General features: G+C 44.1%; 1 protein-coding gene across 6 annotated transcripts in view; it reads left to right on the forward strand.

The window, feature by feature from the left end:
* PHC3 (polyhomeotic homolog 3) overlaps positions 1-23,305 on the forward strand; it is a 77,440-nt gene that overhangs the window by 31,635 nt on the left and 22,500 nt on the right. For 4 of the 6 annotated variants that reach the window (XR_012715337.1, XM_075268698.1, XM_075268699.1 and 1 more), the window contains exons 5-7: positions 8,496-8,654; positions 19,697-19,798; positions 22,731-22,974. Coding sequence is in view for 5 of the 6 variants with exons in the window: in XM_075268698.1 (XP_075124799.1) it covers positions 8,496-8,654; positions 19,697-19,798; positions 22,731-22,974 (505 nt within the window). In the remaining variant the exon portion in view is untranslated. The remainder of the gene's footprint in view (positions 1-8,495; positions 8,655-19,696; positions 19,799-22,730; positions 22,975-23,305) is intronic. The other 2 variants (XM_075268701.1, XM_075268702.1) reach the window with 2 other exon arrangements.

Genomic DNA, 23,305 nt, shown 5'->3' on the forward strand with positions numbered 1-23,305 from the left:
CTGTTTAGAGGCTCCCTCCACCATGAATTGGTCCAAACTGGGCTGGTTAGAGGCTCCCTCCACCATGAATTTGCCCAAACTGGGCTGTTTAGAGGCTCCCTCCACCATGAATTGGTCCAAACTGGGTTTTTTAGAGGCTCCCTCCACCATGAATTGGTCCAAACTGGGGTGTTTAGAGGCTCCCTCCACCATGAATTTGCCCAAACTGGGCTGGTTAGAGGCTCCCTCCACCATTAATTGGTCCAAACTTGGCTGTTTAGAGGCTCCCTCCACCATTAATTGGTCCAAACTGGGCTGGTTAGAGGCTCCCTCCACCATGAATTGGTCCAAACTGGGTTTTTTAGAGGCTCCCTCCACCATGAATTTGCCCAAACTGGGCTGTTTAGAGGCTCCCTCCACCATGAATTGGTCCAAACTGGGCTGGTTAGAGGCTCCCTCCACCATGAATTTCCCAAAACTTGGCTGTTTAGAGGCTCCCTCCACCATTAATTGGTCCAAACTGGGCTGGTTAGAGGCTCCCTCCACCATGAATTTGCCCAAACTGGGCTGTTTAGAGGCTCCCTCCACCATGAATTGGTCCAAACTGGGTTTTTTAGAGGCTCCCTCCACCATGAATTGGTCCAAACTGGGCTGTTTAGAGGCTCCCTCCACCATGAATTTGCCCAAACTGGGCTGGTTAGAGGCTCCCTCCACCATGAATTGGTCCAAACTGGGCTGGTTAGAGGCTCCCTCCACCATGAATTTGCCCAAACTGGGCTGTTTAGAGGCTCCCTCCACCATGAATTGGTCCAAACTGGGTTTTTTAGAGGCTCCCTCCACCATGAATTGGTCCAAACTGGGGTGTTTAGAGGCTCCCTCCACCATGAATTTGCCCAAACTGGGCTGGTTAGAGGCTCCCTCCACCATGAATTTGCCCAAACTGGGCTGTTTAGAGGCTCCCTCCACCATGAATGTGCCCAAACTGGGCTGTTTAGAGGCTCCCTCCACCATGAATTTGCCCAAACTGGGCTGGTTAGAGGCTCCCTCCACCATGAATTGGTCCAAACTGGGGTTTTTAGAGGCTCCCTCCACCATGAATTGGTCCAAACTTGGCTGTTTAGAGGCTGCCTCCACCATTAATTGGTCCAAACTGGGCTGGTTAGAGGCTCCCTCCACCATGAATTGGTCCAAACTGGGTTTTTTAGAGGCTCCCTCCACCATGAATTGGTCCAAACTGGGGTTTTTAGAGGCTCCCTCCACCATGAATTGGTCCAAACTGGGCTGTTTAGCGGCTCCCTCCACCATTAATTGGTCCAAACTGGGCTGGTTAGAGGCTCCCTCCACCATGAATGTGCCCAAACTGGGCTGTTTAGAGGCTCCCTCCACCATGAATTTGCCCAAACTGGGCTGGTTAGAGGCTCCCTCCACCATGAATTGGTCCAAACTGGGGCTTTTAGAGGCTCCCTCCACCATGAATTGGTCCAAACTTGGCTGTTTAGAGGCTCCCTCCACCATTAATTGGTCCAAACTGGGCTGGTTAGAGGCTCCCTCCACCATGAATTTGCCCAAACTGGGCTGGTTAGAGGCTCCCTCCACCATGAATTGGTCCAAACTGGGGTTTTTAGAGGCTCCCTCCACCATGAATTGGTCCAAACTTGGCTGTTTAGAGGCTCCCTCCACCATTAATTGGTCCAAACTGGGCTGGTTAGAGGCTCCCTCCACCATGAATTGGTCCAAACTGGGTTTTTTAGAGGCTCCCTCCACCATGAATTTGCCCAAACTGGGCTGTTTAGAGGCTCCCTCCACCATGAATTGGTCCAAACTGGGCTGGTTAGAGGCTCCCTCCACCATGAATTTCCCAAAACTTGGCTGTTTAGAGGCTCCCTCCACCATTAATTGGTCCAAACTGGGCTGGTTAGAGGCTCCCTCCACCATGAATTTGCCCAAACTGGGCTGTTTAGAGGCTCCCTCCACCATGAATTGGTCCAAACTGGGTTTTTTAGAGGCTCCCTCCACCATGAATTGGTCCAAACTGGGCTGTTTAGAGGCTCCCTCCACCATGAATTTGCCCAAACTGGGCTGGTTAGAGGCTCCCTCCACCATGAATTGGTCCAAACTGGGCTGGTTAGAGGCTCCCTCCACCATGAATTTGCCCAAACTGGGCTGTTTAGAGGCTCCCTCCACCATGAATTGGTCCAAACTGGGTTTTTTAGAGGCTCCCTCCACCATGAATTGGTCCAAACTGGGGTGTTTAGAGGCTCCCTCCACCATGAATTTGCCCAAACTGGGCTGGTTAGAGGCTCCCTCCACCATTAATTGGTCCAAACTGGGCTGGTTAGAGGCTCCCTCCACCATGAATTTGCCCAAACTGGGCTGGTTAGAGGCTCCCTCCACCATGAATGTGCCCAAACTGGGCTGTTTAGAGGCTCCCTCCACCATGAATTTGCCCAAACTGGGCTGGTTAGAGGCTCCCTCCACCATGAATTGGTCCAAACTGGGGTTTTTAGAGGCTCCCTCCACCATGAATTGGTCCAAACTTGGCTGTTTAGAGGCTCCCTCCACCATTAATTGGTCCAAACTGGGCTGGTTAGAGGCTCCCTCCACCATGAATTGGTCCAAACTGGGTTTTTTAGAGGCTCCCTCCACCATGAATTGGTCCAAACTGGGGTTTTTAGAGGCTCCCTCCACCATGAATTGGTCCAAACTGGGCTGTTTAGCGGCTCCCTCCACCATTAATTGGTCCAAACTGGGCTGGTTAGAGGCTCCCTCCACCATGAATTTGCCCAAACTGGGCTGTTTAGAGGCTCCCTCCACCATGAATTTGCCCAAACTGGGCTGGTTAGAGGCTCCCTCCACCATGAATTGGTCCAAACTGGGGTTTTTAGAGGCTCCCTCCACCATGAATTGGTCCAAACTGGGCTGTTTAGAGGCTCCCTCCACCATTAATTGGTCCAAACTGGGCTGGTTAGAGGCTCCCTCCACCATGAATTGGTCCAAACTGGGTTTTTTAGAGGCTCCCTCCACCATGAATTGGTCCAAACTGGGGTTTTTAGAGGCTCCCTCCACCATGAATTGGTCCAAACTGGGCTGTTTAGCGGCTCCCTCCACCATTAATTGGTCCAAACTGGGCTGGTTAGAGGCTCCCTCCACCATGAATGTGCCCAAACTGGGCTGGTTAGAGGCTCCCTCCACCATGAATTGGTCCAAACTGGGGCTTTTAGAGGCTCCCTCCACCATGAATTGGTCCAAACTTGGCTGTTTAGAGGCTCCCTCCACCATTAATTGGTCCAAACTGGGCTGGTTAGAGGCTCCCTCCACCATGAATTTGCCCAAACTGGGCTGGTTAGAGGCTCCCTCCACCATGAATTGGTCCAAACTGGGGTTTTTAGAGGCTCCCTCCACCATGAATTGGTCCAAACTTGGCTGTTTAGAGGCTCCCTCCACCATTAATTGGTCCAAACTGGGCTGGTTAGAGGCTCCCTCCACCATGAATTGGTCCAAACTGGGTTTTTTAGAGGCTCCCTCCACCATGAATTTGCCCAAACTGGGCTGTTTAGAGGCTCCCTCCACCATGAATTGGTCCAAACTGGGCTGGTTAGAGGCTCCCTCCACCATGAATTTCCCAAAACTTGGCTGTTTAGAGGCTCCCTCCACCATTAATTGGTCCAAACTGGGCTGGTTAGAGGCTCCCTCCACCATGAATTTGCCCAAACTGGGCTGTTTAGAGGCTCCCTCCACCATGAATTGGTCCAAACTGGGGTTTTTAGAGGCTCCCTCCACCATGAATTGGTCCAAACTGGGCTGTTTAGAGGCTCCCTCCACCATGAATTTGCCCAAACTGGGCTGGTTAGAGGCTCCCTCCACCATGAATTGGTCCAAACTGGGCTGGTTAGAGGCTCCCTCCACCATGAATTTGCCCAAACTGGGCTGTTTAGAGGCTCCCTCCACCATGAATTGGTCCAAACTGGGTTTTTTAGAGGCTCCCTCCACCATGAATTGGTCCAAACTGGGCTGTTTAGAGGCTCCCTCCACCATGAATTTGCCCAAACTGGGCTGGTTAGAGGCTCCCTCCACCATTAATTGGTCCAAACTGGGCTGGTTAGAGGCTCCCTCCACCATGAATTTGCCCAAACTGGGCTGTTTAGAGGCTCCCTCCACCATGAATTTGCCCAAACTGGGCTGTTTAGAGGCTCCCTCCACCATGAATTTGCCCAAACTGGGCTGATTAGAGGCTCCCTCCACCATGAATTGGTCCAAACTGGGTTTTTTAGAGGCTCCCTCCACCATGAATTTGCCCAAACTGGGCTGGTTAGAGGCTCCCTCCACCATGAATTGGTCCAAACTGGGTTTTTTAGAGGCTCCCTCCACCATGAATTTGCCCAAACTGGGGTGTTTAGAGGCTCCCTCCACCATGAATTGGTCCAAACTGGGGTTTTTAGAGGCTCCCTCCACCATGAATTTGCCCAAACTGGGGTGTTTAGAGGCTCCCTCCACCATGAATTTGCCCAAACTCTGCTGGTTAGAGGCTCAATCCACCCTGATTTTCAAAACAAATGTTGGTGCCAACCTCAACTTACTACAAGGGCCAAATTCACTGCTGGTGACAAGCTCTCCTCACTGCAAGTGCCAAATACACATGTTTCAAGGTGTTTTCCTACTGTCAGAGAGGTGGTATTGAGTGTGTAAAGTGTGTAGTTGTTAGGCTGTGATGTTGGGGTAATAGAGGGTCTTTGGTGTGTTAGATGCCCCCAGACATGCTTCCCCTGCTGTCCCAGTGTCATTCCAGAGGTGTTGGCATCATTTCCTGGGGTGTCATAGTGGACTTGGTGACCCTCCAGACACGGATTTGGGTTTCCCCCTTAACGAGTATCTGTTCCCCATAGACTATAATGGGGTTCGAAACCCATTCGAACACACGAACATTGAGCGGCTGTTCGAATCGAATTTCGAACCTCGAACATTTTAGTGTTCGCTCATCTCTACTCCTAACCAGAGGGCCCGACGAGCCTGCATTAATCCTCCAATCATAGAGAGGAAGTTTTTAATAAGATGTTCAGCAAAGTTTTCAGGTTTGTCCCCTTCCACCCTATCAGGGGGTCCCAAAATTCTGATATTATTGTGCATATTACAGTTTTTAGCATTCTCTGCTCTCGCCTGAAGGGCTCCAAAGTACGGATGGAGTAAAGCGTAGAATAAGCAGAGTCCAGCCCTAGTGGTGCAGTCTTGAAGATAAGATAACATAATCCTTTAATAGTCCCACATTGGAAAATTTCAGTATGTCATAGCAGCATAGTAATACAGATACAGGATAATAAGCAGTAATATATTACAGAAGTAGACACGCATACGCATATACTGAGAAAAAGAAGATATACTAGGAGTCCATAGCAGTAAAGTAAGAGACGAAAGAAGGAAGACTTCAGGGTCACTTAGTTATCTGGGTGGAGTGATTTTCGCTTGGTCTGATGTAGATTATACAGCCTGATCGCAGTTGGAAGGAAGGACTTGCGATAGCGCTCCTTCTCACACTTGGGGTGAAGCAGTCGGTCACTTACAGTGCTGCCAAGTGCCATCAAGGTCTCATACATAGGGTGGGATTTGTTCTCCCGCATGGAGGTCACCACAGACAGTATCCTTCTGTCACCCACCACCTGTACTGGGTCCAGGGGGCTCCCCAGGACAGAGCTGGCCCTTTTGATCAGCCAGTCGAGTCTATTTCTGTCCCTGGTTGATATACTGCTCCCCCAGCAGGCTACACCGAAAAAGATGGCTGAAGCAACCACAGAGTTGAAAAAGGCCCTAAGAAGTGTCCCCCGGACTCCGAAGGCCCTCAGCCTCCAGAGCAGGTAGAGTCTGCTGTGGCTCTTTCTGTGCAGCGCCTCCAGGTGATCAGCCCGGTCTAGTTTATTATTGAGGAGCACACCCAGGTACTTATAAGTCTTGACTATCTCAATGAAAGTCCCTTGGATCTCCACCGGGGTTGGAGTAATTATCAGTTTACTAAAGTCCACCACCATCTCCTTGGTCTTCCCAGCATTAATCCTGAGGTGGTTATGCTGGCACCATTCTACAAAGTCCCGGTTTAAGTCTCTGTATTCCCTATCATCGTCATCAGTGATGAAGCCTACTATTGCGGAGTCATTGGAGTACTTCTGTAAGTAACAGCTGGATGAGTTGTACCTAAAATCTACAGTGTGAAGAGAAGAAGATGAAGATCAGACTGGAGGTGATTAATTTTGACTGTCAGAGCTGCCTGACAGTCCGCAATCGCTGACATTTTCTTATCTTATACACGAGTATTCAGAGACTCCATACCATCCAGGGAATTTTCATCTGTCTGACTCATGCCATCAGCTACTGAGTCACAGGCAAGATGGTGGCTTAGCAGTGCGGTAACTCTGGTTGTATCAGTGCAGCCCACTAGAGCATGGTGAATGTAGTCATATCACGTTATAATAAAAGGAAATCGAAACAGCAGAGTGGTAATCCTCAGAGGGCACACCGGAAGGATCCAGGAGAAAGCAAGTAACAACTACACAAGGGTTTAGCAGGGAGCTCAACTTGGAACACAGATAGTAAAAGGCTGAGGTTCAGTTCAGACATCATCAGGTCTAAATATACAGATAATAAAGTGTGGCAGTGATGTAAAGTGGCTAGTGTATGCCATAGGAAGTGGTAGAGGCCCTGGCAGCATAGCAAATGAGCCTTAACAGCTGCAGAGCAAAAATATGTGCCATGTGGAGCTGCAGCTTCCTTTCAAAATGGCCACCCGTGCGGTGCTGCTTGAAATGGTCACCTCTCACTGCACCCCCAGTGTCTGAAACACTGCCTGAACTAGATGGTGGCACTGCCTGTCGCTGACCTGGGATAGAGGGGGCAAAGAAGGCTCAGGGTGACGAGCAAGGACAAACGCTGCAGTAGTCCAGGTAATCATGAGGCACTTCTGAGCCAGACAAGTCAGCATGTCGCAGCAAGTACCGGTGGGCGCCTCACATATACAGCCTGATCAACCAGCCGTCAGGCCTAGGAACGGGTCCGCCCACTCAGCAGGACCAGGGAAGGAGACCAATGGCCAACAGGACCACCGACAAAGGTCTCAGCAGGATGCAAATCAGGATAAGTATTAGAGCTCACAGAGTCTGCAGCTTCACTCTGACAACCCCCAATTATTATATTTGTTTGAGGTTTCCCTAACATTGTTATTTTGTCTCTGTGGTGTCTGACGCCCCTGTTTTTGTACTATTGATCTCCTTCATTGTTTCCTACTTTTATTTTTATCTATGTTTTCTAATAAAAATATAGATTTTATGATTTTGTGCATTGCTCCATTTGTTAGTCAGTTTGTTGCATCGTCCTAGTTTGGTGCTTGCACACACAGAAGGACGTGACTTAATGATTGAAACATAGTCCATCCAAGGATATATTTTTTTATTGTTTACAGGCATTGGCTGTGTTATGATTTGGTGTATCTGTCAACTAAAGTAATCCTTTAGAGGGAAAAATGTTTCTATTTTCTGGAGCTAAATAATGCCTCATATTGCTGAATAGTGCTCCCTATAACCAAATAGTGACCCCCGATAGCCAAATAGTGCAGTTCTCTTGTAGCCAAATACTGTAGTTCCCCCCCAGATTCAAATAGAGCCCTGCTGGATCCAAATAATGAAGCTATAGATCCAACTAGTGCCCCCATAGATGCTGAGAATTCCCCCAGATGCATAAAGTGCCACCATAGATCCCCGCTAAATAATACCACCTTATAAATAATACCTACTTATAAATGATACCTCAATATAAACAGTACCTTTTTTATAAATAATACCTCCTCATAAATATTACTCCCTGGTTATAAATAATAATGCCAAGCCAGTGGGAAACTGATGCTAGAACAGACTCCATATTTTCAATTGGATTTGTTCTTGTGCAAGTTGCTTCAGTTCTTGTGCCTGATCTCTACAGGAATTGGATAAAAAAAAACCTCTCCCTGCAGAATTTTTCAGTCTGGCTCCCATGGAGGTACGTCGCTGTAATAGTGGAGCCGTGTGCTGTCATATTTACTCTTCTGCCGCACCCAGTAGCAGTAAAAGGGGAGGGGCTTAGTGGCCATAGAGGCGCACTTGCCTTTAAAGGGGTTCTTCCATCTCAGTTTTTCAGCAAACACAGAGAGTGAGAGCAGACAGATGAATAATGGGAAATGTAGTTTGTCTCCAGATTCACTGCAGTCGTACAAGGAGCACCAAGTAAAATAAAGCTAAGAAAAGGAAGCACAAGGCAACAGGGAGTATTAAACACTGCTGTGGATGTATTTGCAGATTATTATTGGAAACGTAATAACCCCTTTAAAATGTTAATTATTTATTACATTATTATATATTTGTTACAATGGAGGTATTTAACATTGTGGTTACGCCACAAAAGTGGCACAAAATAAATCTTGATGACTCCCACCACAATTCTATATTGCTCTGTTATTGTTATCATAGATTTATACCTTTTTACTTTTTGTTTTTCCCCTCAAGCTTAACCTATCTTCTTCACCTCCTCCTACGCAAATTGTAAGTCGATCACAAGCATCCAGTACAACAAGCAGCAGTATTACACAGAAAACAATGTTACTCGGAGGCACATCTCCATCTCTTAGTGCAAGCCAGGCTCAGATGTATCTACGAGCCCAGATGGTGAGATGGTGTTTTTTTGTATAGTTTTTCAGTTTATTTGGTTATTTTCTTTTTCTTTATTTGACGTGACAGGTTTTCATGTGTTTGCCTTTTTAATACACTTTGTGTCTTATACACAATGATGATAATCCTGATTACTTTTGAATAGAGTGTATATGACCCCTAAAAGTATTACACACCTTGCTATTATACATAAAATACGTCCTTAAATATAGCCAGAAGAAGCTACTCCGTGTTCATTATGATCAGTTGATGTTGAACTTGTACATACCTGCATAAAGATTTTCATCTCAGTTTTGCATTTGCTCTGTTCCATAGATCATTGCATAAAAAAGCCAATATTCTGTCAAAACTTTCAGTAAATGTACGTATACGTTCAACATATATCATTCCCTGAAGATGATAGCTGCTTTACCTACAGAGTTACTTTAGTCACATTGAGAATCAAAGACAAAATAAACCACCGTTAATGTATACCTCCAGTTATAAACAAGTTTACATAAATGAATAGTACAGCTTAATATCTGAAACTTAATATTCATAATATATGAAAACCAAAAACAAGAACCCAAGAATGCAAAACAACCTGGTCTCAAAACAAATACAAATATGCCTTACAAACAACTAGAGACACAGAATATAAAAATTACATAACTTTATTAATAAATATCACATAAGACAGTACATCAACAAACAAGGGAGACACACATAGGGAAAAAGATAAATTTCCCCATAGAGTAGCGGAAGAATACCAAGAACCCTCCCACCAGTCAAAGGCTGAGTCAAACCCCAAACATGATATATAAAAGTGCAAGAACAATAATCACAAAAAGAGGAATATAATCCCCAATTAGATACTTAATATTACACACCAATCATAGGCCAGGGGACTAAAATACACATGTCCTCACAAGAAAAGAGGCACCCCAAATAGGGTCACTTTAGTACATACCCGTAGGTGTAGACATATTCTCTGTAGGTACCAATATATGAATGGAGAAAATAACACAGGGGACTCAGTCAGAGACTGGTAGGACCATGGGAAACGCCTGACGCGCGTTTCGCCTTCACTCGGCTTCGTCAGGAGGCTCCTGACGAAGCCGAGTGAAGGCGAAACGCGCATCAGGCGTTTCCCATGGTCCTACCAGTCTCTGACTGAGTCCCCTGTGTTATTTTCTCCATTCATATATTGGTACCTACAGAGAATATGTCTACACCTACGGGTATGTACTAAAGTGACCCTATTTGGGGTGCCTCTTTTCTTGTGAGGACATGTGTATTTTAGTCCCCTGGCCTATGATTGGTGTGTAATATTAAGTATCTAATTGGGGATTATATTCCTCTTTTTGTGATTATTGTTCTTGCACTTTTATATATCATGTTTGGGGTTTGACTCAGCCTTTGACTGGTGGGAGGGTTCTTGGTATTCTTCCGCTACTCTATGGGGAAATTTGTCTTTTTCCCTATGTGTGTCTCCCTTGTTTGTTGATGTACTGTCTTATGTGATATTTATTAATAAAGTTATGTAATTTTTATATTCTGTGTCTCTAGTTGTTTGTAAGGCATATTCATAATATATCTTATTAAAGAAATAGGGTTTTTTCACCACTTTTCAGGCAGAGTTAATTTCTACATATTATCCTGTGAAGAAGGGAAGGGGGATAAGAATACATTCAAATAATTCTTGCTCCTACACTCTGCTACTTTATACTACTTTATGCTACTTTAACACTCCTATATTTGTACATAAGAGGCTACGAGTGCACTGAATGAGGTAGTAATAATTATAATTAACCAGCTGGCAGGAGAATCCTTCCCCTCCATCCCTCCCTTCTCTATAGAACTCTGTGTGAGGCTGAATATAGAGACAAATGTAATGAAAACAAGCAGTGAGACTGACGAAAAGGAGCAGAACAGCTTAAAGGGGTTGTCCCATGAAAAGCATCCTATCTATACTGCTAGTTTATGTGGATTTAATACTTTTCCTAAATACATTGCTTTATCAAAACTGCTTTGTTTGTCCACTATCTTAATGTATTCACTTCATTGTTGACACTGGGTTTCTATGGCCACTGGGCTTATCTGCTCATTTCCTAAGTGACCTAGCTGTCTGCTATCAGGGGGGAGGGAGGGGCTGACAAGCAACGGAGCTCCTCAGATAGGGGAGGGGGAAGGTGAGAGCTCCGGGATTACTGTGCAGTCTATCTTCAGCTTTTCCACTTATCTGCCGATTTAATTGAATATGGCTGATCAGGGTTGAGATAAGGAGTCCGTTACATCTGCATGTAATGCAAGCTGACTCAAATCCAACTCTGCTACATCAGTTTCCACATCAGCTTTATACTGTGGTAATGCATTTACAACCAATGCCTCATTACTGACTGCAAACATAGCAGATAGCAGAGCAAGTGAAAACCCGCCCACCAATGTGCCGAGAAATCCAGGAAGTGAACAGAGCACAGAGCCCTGCAGGCTGCAGAAAAAGAGTTATGGGAATAACCCTTTAATAAGTGCTGAAGGAAAAAGATATTTTTAATAAGATATATTACAATGTTTCTTATAGTCACCTATACTATTCACTTATGGAAAGTTCTTTTTATAACTGGAGCCCCCTCCTCCCTTTTATGTCACTCTATTTGTGCCCTGTACATTTGCCCTGTGCCCTATTTGCGCACTGTGATCACAAGGTACTGATTGGATACCTATGGCATTTGGGGTCTAACACATTAGTTTGATATGAGTACTGTATTACCTATTATGCCATGTCATTGTATCACTAATAGGCCATAATGCATTGGAATATGTAGAAATAGATTTAAAATACTTGTCACCACTTTGTGACTCTCATTCAGTCAATCTTGACATAGCGATTGGAGTTAACACAGTGCCTTACTTGCTTCCAAGGTAAGTACTTACAAGTAGTCAATAAAGCAGAACAATTAGGGCAGCTCGCCCCTCACCAACCATGCTTTATTAAAAACCAAATTTTATATACATGTATAAAAAAAAACTAAAATCGGACATATTGCAATATCATGGCAATGCAGTGAAGAAATTATTTCTGTCTTTAAGAATACACATATTCCTGTGGTTAAAAACCGTCTTATTTCTTTTCCTCAGGAAGTCACCTCTCATCCGTTGGTCACATGACCATGCTCCAACTCAGTTCCGTTCATTTTTATGGGACTGAACTGTACCATTTACATATCAGCAATTGATGTAAAGTCACTTCCTAAGAAGAAGTAGAAAGCAGCCATATTTTCTAATCCTGTACAGCCTCTTTAATCCAGTCTGCCTCACACCATAGCAAATCTGTGTGTCTGTCAATGCCATTAAAAATTTGTTGCAGGGCCAAGTAAGAGTTAGGCTAAGGCCCCACACAGTGAGCCGAAAAGACTGTGACGGAAATGCATTGCATTTTTTCCATAGCATTTTTCATGGAAAGTCTAGACTTTCTGCTCCTATTATACCTATACGGAAAATGCCAGCGTTTGCATAAGTATAACTGACATGCTACGATTGTTTTGGAAAAGGAAGCTTTTGCCCTGCAGATTTTTTTCTACGGCTAATCCCATCCACTTGGTCGCTGTGTTTTTTTGCCGCAGTGTTTCCGCTGCGTTTTTGTGAAGTGAAGTCTCGGCCTTAAGGGATCATTCTTTTATTTAGTTTTCCCACAACTAATCAATCTAATGCACCCCTTATAGTATTCAATGAATATACATGCCCATAAAAACGTTTAAATATTCTTCTAGTCATTTCACCTATTTAGTAAAAATAACAGGTACCAAAAATGACATAAATAACAAAATCTAACATAAAAAGTAATACACTGATAGACAGTATGTTGAATCACATTAACATGTACATATTTATTGGTCCACATACTACCACAAAGTGAGCAATGACCACACTTATGATTGTCTGCTGGATTGAAATAACGCAACCAGTTATTCTGGATTCAAAAACGTTTCCTAAACAACTCATTTGTCAAGTTTCTACACCTTCTAAAAGAAACAATAGGCGGTAGGCTTTAATATAAAAGGGATGTGATAGCTTCAATAATGAATCTGGGCATTTGTTGATGTGGATTTCCTGTAATTCATGGCGACAAACTTCCTGAAGAGTCAAGTTTTTGCATAAAAATAAACCCTTAATCCCCAAATTGACAGCAAATTCCATATTCAAATTGTTGACATAATTAATAAACTTACCTTGGAATTTCAACTTGGTCCCTGACCACACGTTGTTATTGAATCTTGTCTAGTACTATATGAAGCAAAGAAAATGTTTTCTAAAATTATAAATAGATTGCTCCATCCCCAAAATAAAAATTGGTGCATGTGATTTGGGTGTACCAATACTCACCAAAATGAAAAAAAAATAATGGGACAAAACAAAATCAACACACAGGAAATTTGCACAAGATTCATTCCTACTTGCTGCACAAACATCCTAATGCCTGCTAGCCCACCTATATGGTGAACTCTACAGACTGACCACACCACTAACTCTGCCCACTTAAACTAGTAAGAGTTTACTATAGCAAGGTATACAGTAGTGTCAAACAGATACCAATCCAATCTGTAATAGAGCCATAGCCCACTATGATCAGTCTCTATATTGGGTCAACTAAGGTCTTATGGATCTTCATTTAAAAAAAAAATAAAAAAATGCCTATTTGGTTTTTAAGGTTTCTCTGAAAATAATTTCTCTACTAAGTGCTTTCACAAAACCCAATATAAGAAGCAGATCTGTTGGGTGGAAAATGTTGGACTACAATCTAATCTCTTATAAGTCTTCTCACCATGTAGTTGGGGTAAAGCTTTTGTATATAGTACTCCCTTTTCATAGCCACTATGTTCCTGTCACGGGATGGTTAGAGTCTATACTATAGGCAATGTGTAATATATATTTCATGTGGAATGTATTCTCTAACCTGTTATATACATCAGTGTGTAGTTGGCTGATTAGGGTCTAGTGTGTTAGCACATTGTATGCAAATACCTCTAACTAGTGAGGACCAGTGAGGACAATGGGTGGAGATAATCTGATCAGTGTCTCCAAGAAGATGTTGGATGGTGCATTGTCCATAGTAGACAGGGAGTCTGCTCTCCTTGGTATAGGTGAGGGGGGAAGGATCTGTGACTCAGCCCTTCCCACCCACAGATATAGGTGTAACAGTCTTAGTATATAGTTGTAGCTAGCAGTTAGTATGTGTTAGCCGGCCTGTGCACAGCTCTGCAGAGAGCCAGGATTTAGTTACAGGACCAAGGAGCCAAAGCTATCATTGGATTGTGACTTCTGTGGACTTATTGTTATTACGGTTGATGTGACCGCCACCGGCTACTAACTTTGTGGATTACAATAAATTGCTGTTGTTTCCCGACCTCTTGCGTCCGTGTTGATTCAAAAGACCATCCGGAGGAAGACGTATACCTTTTCTCCGTGACAACTGGTTGGCAGCGGTGGGATCAACAGCGGACAGCGAGATGGACTACAGCAGCTCAGCGATTAATGGAGCCACAACCTCAGAATACAGGAACTGGACTATGGCAAGTCTACAAGTAAGGGCCCGGGAACTAAACCTGAGTTACCAGGGAAGAACGAAAGATCAACTGATCGAGGCACTGGAGGAGATGACCCTGCAAAGCGACCATGAGGAGGGCTGCCCCCAGGAGACAGTAGAGATACGGGAGTGGCAGGTACAGACCCAAAAGAGCAAATGGGTTGTTTTGTATGAGGAGGAATTGGCAGTGCTGGGGCTAGGAGCAACTGCAGAGCAAAGGAGTAGAGCATTACAGAGGGCTCAGGAAACGGAGAAGGAGGAACAGAGAATGGCGCATGAAAAGGAAAGAATGGCGCATGAAATGCAAATGGCTGAGATAACTACGCGGAATTATAATCAAACGTCGACCCCTAGCCCAACAGTGAGAGAACCACCATATGTCTCCCATAAACACTTCAAGACCTTTGATGAAGCGGCTGGGGATGTTGATGGATATTTTCAGGACTTCGAAAACCAGTGCCACCTGATGGAAGTCCCAGAGAAGGATTGGGTCCGGTATCTGGTGGGGCACCTACGAGATGGGGCTGCGGAAGCTCTCAGAGCCATGGACCCTAGTGATCAGCGGGACTATGAGGCCATTAAAAGAGCGGTGCAGAAGTATTATGCAGTCACTCCAGAGACCTACCGAGTTCAGTTCCGCTCTTTGTCTTACAATGGGGGAAGCTCCTTCCACATGTTCGCCCACAAGTTGAAGCAAGCATGCAAGCGCTGGCTAGAAGGAGAGGAGGCTGTCACAGTCGATAAGATCCTCCAAGTCATACTTAAGGAACAGTTCTTTTCCCAGTGCCCCGCTGAGATCCGTGAGTGGGTGCTGGAACGGAACCCAGCCACAGTTGAGAAAGCTGCTTCCCTTGCAGATGAAGGCCTGACCATCAAGCCGCAGTGGAAGAGGTTGTTTGCAGAGGAGCGGAAAACTACCACAGTCCGCCAGACACCCTTCATCCAGCCACCCACCTTTCGTGCCCGGCCTCAGGATTACAATTCCCCCTCTACCCCTGCCCCAGCCCATCGGCCTCCAGCTATGAACAACCCTGTCCCTAGACAACGACCTACTGGAAGAATGCTAGAGCGCAGATGTTTTGGGTGCGGGCGGCCTGGACATTTGCAAGTTAGTTGCCCTGTTAACATGGGGGCACGGGCCACCGTGGCATCCCGGCCTATTCACTACCTGGGAACCACCCCTAGGACAGAAAGTTTGGCCCCATTTCCAGATGACTCCATGAATGACCCATCTGTTCCACCTCCAGGGGTCTATGGGATTCAGCCTTCCGCCACACATCCGCAAACCTTCAGCGGAAGCACTTGCAGGAGGTCCTACTGGATGGCCGAACAGTTGTTGGATTCCGGGACTCGGGAGCTTTCCTAACGGTAGCGGACCCCCGAGTGGTTCGACCTGAGGCCCTAGAGGAGGGCCCTGGCCTTTCTATCGAGTTGGCAGGAGGTACTCGGAAACGTATTCCTAAAGCTACCGTGGAACTCGACTATGGTTATGGACCAAAACGATGCACAATTGGTGTGATGAGCGGGCTGCCGGCCGATGTTCTGTTAGGCAACGATGTTGGAAATCTACAGTGCCACTTTGTGGGAGCGGTGACCCGAAGCCAAGCTCAGAGAGACACCAACATGGATCCACCGGATTTTCTGCCAGATGCCAGCCCTTCAACCCTACAACTTTACCATTCAGTACCGCCGAGGGAACCAACACCAGAACGCGGATGGGTTATCCCGGCAGGAGGACATATGAGCTATAGAGACTGATGTGCATTCCCCAATTTACCTGTGTAGGCCAATTGTGTCATGCACATGTTTTGAGAGGGGGAGGGGTTGTCACGGGATGGTTAGAGTCTATACTATAGGCAATGTGTAATATATATTTCATGTGGAATGTATTCTCTAACCTGTTATATACATCAATGTGTAGTTGGCTGATTAGGGTCTAGTGTGTTAGCACATTGTATGCAAATACCTCTAACTAGTGAGGACCAGTGAGGACAATGGGTGGAGATAATCTGATCAGTGTCTCCAAGAAGATGTTGGATGGTGCATTGTCCATAGTAGACAGGGAGTCTGCTCTCCTTGGTATAGGTGAGGGGGGAAGGATCTGTGACTCAGCCCTTCCCACCCACAGATATAGGTGTAACAGTCTTAGTATATAGTTGTAGCTAGCAGTTAGTATGTGTTAGCCGGCCTGTGCACAGCTCTGCAGAGAGCCAGGATTTAGTTACAGGACCAAGGAGCCAAAGCTATCATTGGATTGTGACTTCTGTGGACTTATTGTTATTACGGTTGATGTGACCGCCGCCGGCTACTAACTTTGTGGATTACAATAAATTGCTGTTGTCTCCCGACCTCTTGCGTCCGTGTTGATTCAAAAGACCATCCGGAGGAAGACGTATACCTTTGCTCCGTGACAGTTCCCTTCCTTGGTTCACCCAGCACTGCACTGGACGTTAAATAATGCTGGGAAAATTGCCTGAATAAAAAAAGTAAAGCTAACTCATCTTTTACAGTTCTTCCAGCGCTGACAACCCAGTCTCCACCATTTTCAGTCCGGCAAATGGTGATGTTTCAATGTTTGTTTATATTCAGGTGACCGCGGTAGAGAATCACTGGCCTCAGTGGTAACCTGTACCCAGCCTGCCAGTAACTTGTACAAAGTGAGTTAAATTTATCGATAAAACCATTTTTCACATTTCCCAGCATTATCTAATTTTTGGCAGGAATGGGTAATCCATTTAAAACCATTAATTATTTATCCATTAAAAACACAGTTCATGTAAACCAATTACACGTATCAGACCCATAGCTGACTAGTTCTATTTTCTCTGACTAATCCATTTCCATCTTCGGCTCAAAATACTGCATCAAATACACCTCTGACTGCATTCGTGTAAGGGCGGTTTCACACCTGCACCCGGTCTCCGCTTTGTGGGTTTCTGTCTTCTGCCTGAGAAACTGGACAGGCAGTTGGTGTCCGCCCGTGAGCGTCTTCTGGTCTGCGAGGCGAAACCGTTAGTTTTTTTGTTTTATTTAACTGGACACAAAGTCCTGCATGTCCTATTTTGTGTCTGCTTCAAAAAAACGGTTTCACCGCGGAGAGGCAGAAGACGCTCACGGGTGGACACTTTTCAAACCCATTCAAGTGAATGGGTTTGAAAACTGACTGCCGTTTTCCGTCTCCTGTCCACTTTCTCGGGCAGAAGACGGAAACCTGCAAAGCGGAGACCGGGCGCAGTTGTGAACCCGCCTTTACCAATTTAAGTCTGTTTTCATGAATGAATTAGATCCCTGATGCTTTGTGACATGGTACCAAATTGCAATATCTTATACCCTGTGCTGGTCTTCTGCCCAGGCTGGAGGATCTTGTGTTAGGGAATTGCCAGTTAACCAATTCCCCCAGTAACTGCCACAGGAACCTAGGAGAGGGATCGACAGAGACAGTGAGTTCTAATGCTAGACCCAGCTCCAATGCCTACCTACTTGCCTCAACTAACTTAGGAGGTAAAGGACAACTGGGTGACAAGTGGAACACAAAACGCACTCAAGACAAACAGACAGATACGGAGAATCAGGAGATCCAGGGGTCAAAACCAATCGAGCAGAGAAGTACAGAATCAGAACCAGGAGAATAGTTGAAGGGAAAATCTAAGGTCAGAAATATAATATCAGTAAACAGATAATAGCCAGCATGCTCAGAAAAGCTAATAGCAAGCAACCACAGAGGGCTGGAAAACAATATCAAGGGTAACAAGAACCTGCTCCAAGCTTCATTGGCAAGACAAAGTGTCAATCATAGGGCTACTAGCGTTAACTCCTTAGTGACCAGAGGAGATCATAGCATTGGCTGGAATCCCCAGCTGTGCTACAACAACAGGAGCAAAGGATCACAAATGGACACGCCTCCTACACCATAGCATTTGATTGGAGGATGGCGCGGAGAAAGATGTTATACCTTGCATTTGTCTCATTTTGTAAAGGACGTTAAATGGTTGCCCCAAACTTGAAGCTAGATTTCCTTAAACCAGAGCAGATGTTCAACATTTCCAACCATCCTTGTGTAATCACAATATCTAGAACTAAAAGGGGTCCTGTCATCATGAAAATACAGTGTAGCATGTTACAGAGCTGGAGCAAAATTTAACCCTTCAATTAGTTATATCTTTCTGTGTTTAAAAACATTCATCTAGTCATGGGGGCGGTCCTGTGAGTGATTGACTGTCTGTTGTATATGACATATACAGTGATGTGCAAAAGTTTTAAGCATGTTTGGAAAAGATGCTGGCAGTAAAGTGTTAATGGTTTATTTTTTGACCCTCAACATGCAATGTGAAGAAAAATATTGGAGAGAAATCGAACTCAATATTTGCTGTGACCACCCTTTGCCTTCTTAACAACATCAGTTGTTCTATGGAGCACAGAGTCAGGGATTTGTAGAATTACAGTTGGGTGTATAATTGTATAATTCTACCAAACAGGTAATAATGATTATCATTTTGATATATAGGCTGAAACACAGATATTAACGGAAACAGAATGTGTGTGAGGAACAGCCACACTCTGCAGAAGACAGTTTCATGCTGTAGGTCATACACCATGGCAAGACTGAGCTAAAGTAGCAATGTTGAGGACCATAGACAGCAGCTGGCCACGGAAACTTATACAGCAGATGAAAGAAACATCTCGCTTCCTTCCCTTTTCAAATTGGAAGATGTTCAACAGTGCCATCAGCTCAGACCTGGCAGAAACCAGTGGGACTCAGGTACACCCTTCTACTGTTTGGAGAAGTCTGGCCAGAAGTGGTCCTTATAGAAGAATTGTGGCCAAAAAGCCATTTGATGTGGAAACAAGGACAAGTGACTTAATTATGCACGGAAACATAGGATCTAGGGTGCAGAAAATGGCAGCAGCTGTTCTGGACTGATCTGTCAGAATTAGAAATATTTGGCTATAACAGAAGGGCTGTAGAACGGTATAATAAATAGTGAGTATTTGTGGGCAATAGTGATGCACAGTGGAGGTTACAGGACAGTTTGGGGCTGCATTGCAGCAAATGGATATTGGCATTTGATCAGGATTAATGGTGCCCTTAATGATGAGATATGCAGGAAGATACTTATCCATCACGCGGGTACCATCAGAGAGGCGTCTGACGGACTCTAGATTTATCCTGAACCAGGACAAAGGCAAAGGGTGGTCACAACAGAAAATTGAAGAAGAGAAGAACGAGGAAGGCTGGAGTAGGACCATGACAAGGGACACACAGTTACTGCCAGCTGCCATCTCTCTTATCACATTTTAATTGCTTGTGGAAGTCAAGTACATCAACATCTTTAGAAGTACATATTAAATGATAAATCTGGTTAATGAACATATTTTATTAGTGTCTTTAACAAATCACATAAATGTACAATTTTACAAAAACATAATTGTAACCAGGTACATAAATTGTGACATTCTCTATGTTGTCTGTGAATAGCTGATTTTCACTCCGGCCGCCACTGTTGCAGCGGTGCAGTCTGACATTCCAATGATTTCATCCTCTGCATCTTCAACCTCCAGTCAGTCATCTGCTACTCAGGTAAGTGATTGTAATGCATCCTCAATAAAATATCCTAAATAGTATCGCTATTTGAAGTACAGAATACCTACAGATTGTCTGGTCTGTACTCCAGTGTCATCCACTACCCAACTCCCCTGCTCCCAAATGGCCACAGAAGCAACTTCAGAACAAAAAACTGCTAAAGTGAAGCAAACAAGTCAAAAATCATATGAATTGCTTGTGTAAACTGTCGTGGTGCTAGGGCACATTGGACAATTGAAATTGTGTTGTGATGAATCACAATTTATGATCAGTTTCATGGACAAATGTAAGTTTGGCTGATGCATGGAGAACACTTTTTTCTATAGTAAGTAGAACCTAGTGACATTGGGGGGATTTTATTAAGAATCAATCAAAAGGCACTGATGCACAAATTCCTAAAACATAACATTTATTTAAATACCCCTAAAAATCAACACGATGAGTCCATCCCAAAACACAATATGATTTTATTAAGACTGCAACATTAGTATTGAGAACGCTGACAGTGGATGCACTAGAATTATTAATAGGCTTCGACTTCTTAATAATTCTGGCACACCACAGAGGGTCCGATCACCAGAATTGAAATATGTGCTGCTCAGGAATCCTTAACAATAATAATGCCCCTGTTGTGTCACACAAAGTTGTCGCTTTCCATTTCTGCCACTCACAATATTAATTGTTGTACCTTTTGTGTCCATGTGTGCCTCCACCAGGTAAGTGTCCTACTGCACTGTAAAATGCTATCTTCCCGGAACTTATTTCCCCAATAAAGTGTCCCCATGGCAGCAACATACATTCTTAGGGCTCGTTCACACGGAGGGGGGGGGGCATTGGGGCGGATTTTGGCACCGCCTGTCAAAACCCGCCTGCCACAACCATTGCGGTCGTGGCTTTCCCCTCTGGAGTCGGCTCAAATGAATGGGCCAACTCTGGAGTTTGCTGCCGCCAGGTAGAAGCTGCGTCTCAGTGAGCTGCAGAATTCGCCTGACGAAAGGGCAGCTCGCTTCTTTTTTCTGCTAGCGGCAGAAAGCTAGTGGTCTCCATAGACCACCATTGTATGGAGGCGGATTTTGAGGCCAAATCCGCTGTCAAAATCTGCCTTCTTGCCCCCGTGTGAACTAGCCCTTACATTACTCAATACAGTACTCTACTAATTCCTTAAAATCCCTCATATAAATAACACAGCAAGACCATACAACATAATCTACACCAGAAAACCAAGAAAAATTAACACAACAATTTGTGTAGAAAAATATACTAATTTTATTATAAATAGTTACATAAAAGATAAAATACTTGCAGTAGGGCAGATGTTAACAGCCAAAAACAAACAGAGACATAAGGTACACAAGGACCTATACCGTATATAACAATGAAATGGTGAACAAGGATAAAGGACTCAATCCAAATCCACAAATGAAGGCTTCCTCAGGAGGTATAACTTCACCTCTCAGCGTTTGCTGTATTTTATCTTTACAGGTTTCAGTTTCTTTCTCTAACCTCTCCAATGTTCTATGGTCAGCCCCAATCAAGAGTTTAATGTTTGAGAGCATTTAGATAACGTTTCCTCCCATTTACTGACAAAAGCTGTATCATCAGAGTCAAGGGTAGGAAATAATTGTATACGTAACTCTCTAGGAATGATATTCTTCTGCAAATCTCGAGGGCCACTTTATTCCACCACACTTACCTTCTGAGGAAGCCTTTTTGGCGAAACGCGTTGAGGTATTCTTGAGACCATTCTTGTTTGGTACCTTGGACCGTGCTGTCTTGAGCCATGACCACAGGTATTCTTATCTAGTTTGCTGTTCTCATCACTTGGCCTCCATGTTGATAGTGTACTCATACTAAGTTATATAATTCTATGTAGTGTGCGCTGTGGGCGTTTTGATACTGGTGTACTTCTCATAGCCATTTACTTCTTAGTGTGTTTGTAGTATCCAACAAGTGTGTGTCACTATTTATATTGTGTTGTTGGCCTTGTGTGTACACCTCTACTTTCTTTATACTAGGTGGTCCTGGCTCAGACAATATACCATTGTATACGTGTATATATACTTTGTGACCTAGATGTATGGTAATTACCAATTATTTGATGTATTCATTTGTGGATTTGGATTGAGTCCTTTATCCTTGGTAACTATTTAATTGTCCTATACAGTATAGGTCCTTGTGCACCTTGTATTTCTTGTGTCTCTGTTTTTTGTTTTTGGCTGTTAACATCTTCCCTGCTTCAAGTATTTTATCTTTTATGTAACTATTTATAATAAAATTTGTATATTTTTTTTTACACAAATTGCTGAATATTATCCATGGTCTACATTTTGCTTCAAGCTGAGGGAGCTGTGTTTCTGTGCATCAGTTGATTCCATCACAAGCAACGTTTTGGATTTTGGCAATCACAAGTGCTATGAGTGGGGTATTGTTTCCCCCTTTCCCTATTTATCTATGCATAGTAAGTTATGGCCTATCAGTGGGAGTCCTTTTTTGTTTGGCCCCCCTAATCAAGAAAATATGCCAGCACTTAGCAATGATGAGGGTCTTACTGCCAGGACCCCCATGATCTTCAGATTGAAGCTTCCCGAGCTGTTCTTCCGCAGTGAATTCCTGCACAGCAATGCTCCTGGCCACTTTATAGAAGGAAGTACAGCAGGGTCCCACTTTTTTGAATGGGCTGTGTTGATGTTCCCTGCAACCCAGAACAGTGGAGATACCTAGTAGTTTACCATAACATAAGAAGATGGGATACCCCTTTCATTTTAAAAAGACGTATAAAATGCTTAGTGGACCTGTATTGTCTATAGAAAACCTAGATTAAAAAAAAATACTTATATCAACATGTTTTTGTTTTGCATTTATATTTATTAATTGCTTTCTTTGACAAAAGATTGTCTGATAAGTATATTTACCTCATGATTTTATTTAGGTTCAGAATTTAACACTGCGGAGCCCACCAATATTGGAAATCTCATGCCCTCAAAACAGTCCTCCAAAAATAAGTAACCATGAGCAGCCCCTTGCTATGTGTCACAAGACAACTGTGACAAGTTCCAAAACCATACACACGGACTCCTATGAGGCAAGTCGTAAAGGAGAAAGTCCTGGATCAGAATCCCGCTGCACTACTGCCGTAACACGTACAGCAAGTTTACATCAGCTGCTTGCACCAGGCATGTTTCAGTGTTATAAGTTTTTGTCCTGTTATTCATTGGAAAAATAATTTTAAAGGAAAAATGTCAGGTGATTTGGGACTACAAAACTATGAGTGTGCTGTTATACACATGAGGTTAGGGTCACAAACTTTTACTACTGCCCTTTACCAGAATCAGGAAAAAATTAAGTTACATGTGGTCTGCTCACTGGAGTTTGGTTCTGCCCTCTGTGCATTGCGCCTGGTGAAGCTGGGGTCCCTACACCTTGCTTTATAGCGCTCATGCTCTATGTCCCAAACCTTCTAGAAGGTTTTACATTAAAGAGGTTGTCTGTGCAGACCCCTACTAT

The sequence above is a fragment of the Leptodactylus fuscus genome, chromosome 3 (genome assembly GCF_031893055.1).
Source record: "Leptodactylus fuscus isolate aLepFus1 chromosome 3, aLepFus1.hap2, whole genome shotgun sequence".
NCBI lineage: Eukaryota > Metazoa > Chordata > Amphibia > Anura > Leptodactylidae > Leptodactylus > Leptodactylus fuscus.